This window comes from Hipposideros armiger, unplaced genomic scaffold, assembly GCF_001890085.2.
Source record: "Hipposideros armiger isolate ML-2016 unplaced genomic scaffold, ASM189008v1 scaffold_939, whole genome shotgun sequence".
Taxonomy (NCBI): Eukaryota; Metazoa; Chordata; class Mammalia; order Chiroptera; family Hipposideridae; genus Hipposideros; species Hipposideros armiger.
The window spans coordinates 338,517-346,365 of NW_017732289.1; the positions used below are offsets into that span (position 1 = coordinate 338,517).

The window sequence follows — 7,849 nt, forward strand, 5'->3', positions numbered from 1 at the left end:
GATCCCTGTTAAATTTGCCATGATTTCTGTGAAACCCTGACAAAGTTAAAGCCTTGAGAGAAATGATAGTGAGACTGTAAACAATGGAGCCATGGATGATGGCAGATTCAGGTCCTAGATGCTCACATACCTCCCAGCCTCTTTTTTAAAACTGCAAATCTGAAGAGAAAATGAGGGAAGTGATGCAAAAACAGTAAAGTTCTCAGTGTGCAAAAAATAGACGTTTGCATCAATACAACCCAAGCCTTCCCAAATATTAAAAGGTGTACACCTGCAAATGCTTCTGTTCATCTGGTCTGCCAAGAACTAACAATCTCCAGTCATGTTCTGAATGTCCAACCTTTCTTTTCTGCTTGAAACAGATGCTATTTCCATGCCAGTCACAACCACCTGTGTCGCCATGTGTCATGTTGAATCGTGTATATGTAATGCCGTTCCGCCATCTTTTCTCCACTCCTCATTTTATCCAAGCATGTAGTGTGCTATTACTCTGCTACTGTATACACTCTTGTATACATTTCTGTTCTTCCTTGCAAGATTGTGAATGCTTCGGCCACTCCAATCGATGCAGTTATATCGATCTGCTAAATACAGTCATTTGCGTGAGCTGTAAACACAACACTAGAGGGCAGCACTGTGAGTTATGCAGGCTGGGCTACTTCAGAAATGCTTCTGCACAGCTGGACGATGAGAATGTGTGCATAGGTCAGTTCCATTATAATTTCAGCTATTGTTCTGTGCCTTTCGAGCTATGGGGAGCAATTTAAAGTGGAAAGGCTGGTGATCTGCACCACGGCTGAGCCAAAATGAACTTTCTCAATGGAGAAAACATCTTTGTGGTAGACGTAAAATTCACTTGTGCTGGTTGAAATCATAGTTGGGGGATATATTTTGAATCCTTATGTTATTGTTGCTTTAAAGATAATGCTCTGAAAAAATCATGTTTAGAAGATGAAGAATTTTCTTTCTATTTTTCTTTCCATTTTTTTTTTGTTTGATTTTGCATGAAATCTTAAAACCTGGTGATTTCAACCTGATCCTAACTTTTGAAATGAAAACTCATTGTATGGGATTTTATTATAGATATGAGAAATTAGGATACAAACTCTTGCACATAATTGGTAATCAACAAATGTTGATTGATTTAAAATATTGCCATTTGGAATTGAAAGCTACTAACAACTGGTAATGTAAGAGTTTTCCTGAATTTTTCATCCATAGTAAAGAAATTCCATTTATTGAATTTTTCTAGAGCCCCCCAAAAGAGAAACAATTTCTCAAAATTATTCTAGATGCTTAATTTTCTTAGCTTCATGAGCCCTGGAAAACTGGGTCCACAGGGTCCGATGGAGCACTCTCCCCACCCCGCACTTGACTACTGTTCATGTCAGCTGGAGAGAACCAGGTGCACTTTCCATCCAAAAAACCTTCTCCTACCTTTTGCATAGTGGAACCTCTCTTTAATAAAGGGAGCTGATGGAAAAATAAGAAACAATAAATGGAATTTCACTTCGTAATTTACTTGAAACAAATGCATATATTCAAAATGGTGATGGCTATGTCTGTTGCCACACCACTAGGTAACTATATAGGCAACCAATTTTAAAGGCATAATTTTTTACGTAAGTTAAACAGAATACACAAGCTGAAAAATGACAGGGGATCTTTTCATCAAAAAAAGAAATCCAATCAATCTGCAATTCTGAGATTATTCTCTGGATTGCCAATGTCATATAGGTATTTGCCAAGTGTCTCATAAAATAGCTGTACGAATTGTTTTAAATTCAACTGGGCCAACTTTTCATAATACTGTTTATGTCTACAGTATGTCCTATTTTTCAAAGTCTTCCTTATTTATTATTGTGAATTAGTGGAGAAATCACTGGATTTAGAGGCCGGAGAGCTGGGTTCAAGTCCCAGTTTGCTAATTTAATAGCTGAGTGCCTTAGGTAAGTCGTTTGAGAACTCCTGGTCAAATTGGGATAATATGGGATGCCAGGACACACTTGATGAACTGTGGACTGACTTGTAAATATGTTTTTTTGACTTGATCCTTATTATGTTTTTTGACTTGATCCTCATTAACAAAATACTTGGGGGTAAGTATTCCAGTGATAATTTCCCCTATTTTCTAGCTGAGAAATGTAAGGCAAATTGGCCCAAATCATATAGCTTTAGCAAAGAGGTAGTTTCCTGACTTCAAAGTTGAACACTTTCTCCCAACCATTGTGACACATTTAGCAAAATTAAGCTTGTCAGTCTTTTACTTATGGTATGCTTTCCGGATGACAGCCACAATTCCACTATGAGCTTGTGAACAGAAGCAGTTCAATTACCTTTATAACACTTGGGTTACAAAGATTTGAAGATACTAATAAAAAACCAAAAGACATGTCACTGTCTGAATTTTGAATGCAGAATTACATTTCACTGAATGTCACTTGTAAAAGTATATAAATGTCATACTATAAAAATGGAAACAAGAGAAAAGGTAAAATAAATAGGAACACAGGAGTAAAACCTAATCATTTTTANATGGCAAAACTGAGATTTAAACTGGGTGAATTCCCCAACTCAAACACTGGATAAGTGGCAAACCTGTTATTAGTGAATATTTATTGTTAATTGAGTTTGCTGTGGCCTTTTGTAGGCTTTTTGTCATTTTTACTTTGCAGATGGTGACAGAGGCTCTGGTGATTTATTCCAGGGGTTGGCAAACTTTTTTATAAAGGGACAGATAGCAATTATCTTAGCCTTCCCGGGCCTTATAGTGTCTGTCACAACTGCTCAACTCAACTGTCGTAGCCTGAAGTCAGCTGTAGATGACACATAAATGAATGAGAGTGTGGCTGTGTTCCAGTAGTTTTATTTATGGATACTGAAATTTGAATTTCATTTAATTTTCACATACCATGAAATATTATTCTTCTTTTGATTTTATTTCAATCACTTAAAAATATAAAAAGCCATTTTTGGTTCATAGGCCATAATCAACAGGAGGGGGGGCTGGATTTCGCCTGCAGATCATAGCTTGATTTATTTCAAACTCTCACAGCACTTAGAAATGAAGAAACAGAGGACCTGTACAATAAAGTGGAGAGAATATAAAGCAGGAGGCAGAAGAGAACATTTTTTGAAAACCAAAAACCATACGTTTCATTAAAGTGTGTCCTTTGTCTGGCTGTGGGTATCACGGGGAGTAGATTTAACTGATACAGACCTAACTGATTCGTATTTACCAGGCCTTAGTTGACCCAAAGAAAAATGTTAGGATTTCCAGAAACAGGAAGGCTTTGACCAAATAATTTCCAGGACAAGATCACAGACATAGTCAGGGCCAACTATTTAAAGGCTTATGAGCCAGCCATGTCAATTTAGCATCAATTTTGTACAATCAGCAACTAATGAAAGAGAAGTCAGGGTGGCCATCGTGCAACCAGGACTGCTCATGTTGGTGTGAGAAATCATTCTGTTGCGTTCTGCAGGGACAACTTGTCACCTTGAATACCAGCAAAAACCTTTCCGAAGAGAGAATTACAGTAATAATATCAGGCTACAGCACCAAGGGCACAGGGGGAAAAAAAATGCATACAGATCCTGTTGCGAATTTATTTTTTTACCACCACCTTTGATAGTGGAGGCAATTATTCTGAATAAAGTGCATGTCTGTGCTTTGAACCCCTGCCTTTTCTGTCCCAATGCTCTTCTGAGTGTGACTGAGTCTATTGAACTCAGAGCATTCTGGATCATGTGGCTCTGCTTGCAGGAATAGAATAATGTCATGACCCAACTCTATTTAAATGCTATTTGCTTTTTTGTCCCATCGTTGTCAGGTTCTCTATTTTTAAAAATTATAGTCAACCTTCAGTTGTCCATGGCTACAAGGTGGGGAGAAGAAGCCTGCATAAATACGCACTATTGATCATCTTGTGATAAATTCCAATAAAGTTGAATTCCACCTAGAACAGGCATATGACACAGAAATTCAGACCCACACAAAATTCATCTGTTCAGCGTCCAACCTTGTCATCAGAAATCGCTGATTATTTTTAAACAGAAATAATCGCTAAGATGTGTTTTTAACAATAGTCCTTCCATCTATAAAAGGGTAGGATTAATATTATGTATTGTAGTTATTCCTTCTAAGCTACAACTCTTGGGGGAAATAGGCATATGTCTCAGAGATAAACCACTACAAAATAATGAAATATTGATGTAATTATTTTTAAGAATCACACTTAGACCTCTTTTTAATTAGTATTATTGACCCTATGGACTTAGTCTTATGTTAATCTGTATCCTTTGTCATGAAAATCAATAATATGGACAACTGCATTGTTCAAATAGATTTTAAGTGCAAAAAGNGAGAGCATTTTAGAGTTAATTTAGTTTTATTTTTACCTATGTATGTCATTATTTATGTCTTATATACATGTTTGTATCATAAAAATGCTGAACTCAAAAAATGACTTAATCAACGTGAAATAAATCATAAAATCTAAGGGACTCCACATTCTTTGAAGAAATTATCTAAATAGTTCCTATGACAAAAATAGTTAGAGCCAAAACTCTAGACCTCTCTATGACATTAAACCCAGAATCTCCATTGCTAATATGACGTTAAAGTTGATAACATGAAACCAAAGTTCTCAGGGCTTTTCATGGTTGATTGTTCAGTTGGTTGCTTGGTATGATTTTATTTGCTTTTTTTAACAAGGAAACCTCTTAATAGGACCATAAAGGAAATGGAGAGAGACATACAAACTTGTCTAAAAGTATACAGTGGGGTAATAAGGAAAGAAACTTTGACCCAGAAATTCCAAAACTAGCTGTTGTTACCTTTCAAGTGACTGGAAGCCTAAGGAAATCTGGTTCAGCCTTTACGCAAAATAATACTTCAGAAGTAAAAAAATATACCCTGTATAAGAATGTGTGAAGAATCAAGGAAACATTCTATTTACTTTTTATTACACAGAGTTATACTGTCCTACCAGCAGACATTATAATGAAAAATATCTCACATGATGCCTATATTGAAATTTACTTGCAATTGCAAAATTTATTTTTCTTTCGTGATTGTTCATCGAGGCTGCATAAAAGCTGTACTAACATGCCTCGCAGATACAATATCTAAAGGCTCATCACCAAACAGTGTATATATAAATAAGTTAAGGTGCTATCCCAGATCATAAAGTAGAACTGCCTTCGAATGAACCAAGTGCTTTCATATTGCACTTTAAAAATATTCAGCAGCTCTCAAAAATTGAGTGTAACAGATAAGCCCATTTGAAAAATTGAAAACAGATTTTACACTGATGGCATATTGATTTATCTTTGATATAGAAAATTCTCATGGTGTTCATCCGACCATCTAAAAAGGCCCTAACAAATGGAATCTCCATTATGATCTGTTAGCAGTGAAGAGCGTGAGGTCTTATTTCCTGGATATTTTCAGTTGATTTCCTCCCATATCATAAAAATGATATCACGGAAGGCTGAGCATATAAACAAATGAACCTGAAATAGCCGTATTTCCCAAAGCATTTCATTAGTGGCCATCTTTCTTTAAGTAAGTGATGCGTTGATGTAAGTGACGCTTCTGTGTTGATAACCTATAAGCCATGCGGACTTGTCTCCAGCCTGTGTGTTGTCTTGTTTCTACAGAGTGTTATTGTAACCCTTTGGGCTCAGTCCATGATCGTTGTAATGGCTCAGGATTTTGTGAGTGTAAGACTGGAACGACAGGGCCTAAGTGTGATGAGTGTCTGCCGGGAAATTCCTGGCACTACGGCTGTCAACGTAAGTAACCCTGGGAGGTGCCCTCTGCCTGCTGCAGCATGGCTGATTCTGCTTGTCTAGGCCGGTGCGTGCAGCTGCTCAGAGCAGAAAAAGACCCAAGCCACTGACAAGCTTTGAAGGCTCCTTAATGCCCCAGCCTATGGCTAGGAGAGAGAGCCATCCATCAGCTGTCCAGCTGGCTTCTTTGAAACCCAGCTTCATCCCCTCTGATGGCTGGAGCAACTTATGTTGAAATATTGAACACAGAACCATGTACCTGGCCTGACCATAAATTAAGTGGCACAATAGGGACCCAGCTTGAAAACCCTCACCGCAAAATGAAGGGTGATGTGTATGTGGTTAATATATTTCTTGAACTGGAAGTTACCCTGGAGCTCCAGAGTTCATAAATTAAGTTGTATCTACATAACTTATTACCACCCTTGCTATCATACCCATCACTGAATCTTAACCAAAAATCTAAAGGTAATAAATCTAAGGGATAGTTAAATGCCAGGGTAAAATAAATGATGAAAATCAATATTGATTTTAAGCCTCTGAGGTTAGGCACCATTCAGTGAGCCTTAGATGGATGTCATTTGGTTTGGTTCAGCCTCATTTCTCTGAGGATTATCAGACCTTCTTAAGAGCTTGTCAACGCAGGTGGCATGTCGGTGTATTCAGGAAACAGAAATTTAAAAATCTGAGCATAAGCTTCCTTCTGTCATTCATAACCTTTTCTGCTGTTTAATTCTGCACTAACTTTCCATTCTATCTACACAGTCAGCTTACTAATATTAAAGAGCCACGAGGCATATCCTCTAGAGCAGCACAGCCCAGTAGGAAATTGTACAAGTCAGATGTGTAACTTTAAATGGTTCGCTATCTGCATTAAAAAGTAAAAATAAATAGAAATTGATTTTAACAACTTATTTTACCCAAAATAGCTGAAATATTATAATTTCAACATATAATTCACATTAAAATGATTAAGGATATTATTTTACATCTTTTTCCTACAGTCTTTGAAGTCAGATGTGTGTTTTATATTTAAACAGAACATCTCATTTAGGACCAGCCATATTGCAAGGCTTAATGGCCACATATGTCTACCATATTGGACAGCACCGCTCAGAGGTCTCTTTGCTTACCATTCACTTGAAAAAATGTCAGCATGCAGGAACTGTCTAATGCCAGCTTCTACCAGGGCTATACAGAATATTTTACTAGCTACTTGTAGAATTTATAGTAATCTGTAAGCTATACTTCTACATAATGGAAAGCCAGAGTGAAGTGTACTGCCATACTAATGTCATAGGCATCAGTGAACTGTGGCAATGGGTTGAGAAATTTGGCACTGAGTAGGCCAAGGTTAAGGTGGGACCCAGGAGCTGGAGGGTGAGCATCTCCAGCCATTCTGAAGAGGAGCCTTAAAAGACAGTCAAATCGTCAGCAGTCAGGTACCACACCTGCGTGTAAGCTCTGGATAAGGTCATGGTTTAAAAGCCCTCTATGCTGTAGGTTCCCAGAAAGCACCTTAAGGGTCTGGATGCATTGGTGGATCCCAGGTGCCATGTGAGGAGCCAGGACTCAGAGAACAGGCATCAGTCCGGGAACATCTGGACAGAGAGGCCCAGAGCAGGCCACAGTCAGGAGGAGAGAAGGAGGGACAGAGGAAGGTCTAAAACCAGCCCCAAGACTCAAGGCATGAGATGTAGGGAGACTTTGTACTTAAGACACACTCCTCAAAAAGAAAATCTCCTGTAAACTTCCTGAAGCAGCAAGACCTAAGGAATGGGTTCCTGGAGTGTAATCAGGGAAAGATATTAGAGAGGAAAGTAGATTAATCTAGCCTTAGGGGAAATGTATCTCAAAAAGGGCCTAACTTGGTTTTTCTATATTAATTATTAGAGTATCATAAAAAGATATAATGTCACCAAATTTCCTTCTGGGTTGGAAGATTGGATTTACGTGTGGTCCTACCACGTAAGGGCTGTGTGATGTACGAGACCCTCTGTACCTCAGCTCTAGCACCTCACATAGTTGGTATGTGGATCAGTGAGATTATGGG

The 7,849-nt window shown here is 38.0% G+C and overlaps 1 protein-coding gene across 11 annotated transcripts in view; it reads left to right on the plus strand.

Annotated features, from left to right (window-relative positions):
- NTNG1 (netrin G1) overlaps positions 1-7,849 on the plus strand; it is a 304,059-nt gene that overhangs the window by 251,202 nt on the left and 45,008 nt on the right. For 5 of the 11 annotated variants that reach the window (XM_019630750.1, XM_019630747.1, XM_019630748.1 and 2 more), the window contains exons 6-7: positions 538-705; positions 5,665-5,799. The exons of 3 other annotated variants lie outside the window; for them this stretch is intronic. In XM_019630750.1, the coding sequence (XP_019486295.1) occupies positions 538-705; positions 5,665-5,799 (303 nt within the window). The remainder of the gene's footprint in view (positions 1-537; positions 706-5,664; positions 5,800-7,849) is intronic. 3 more of the 11 variants (XM_019630752.1, XM_019630753.1, XM_019630754.1) reach the window with 1 other exon arrangement.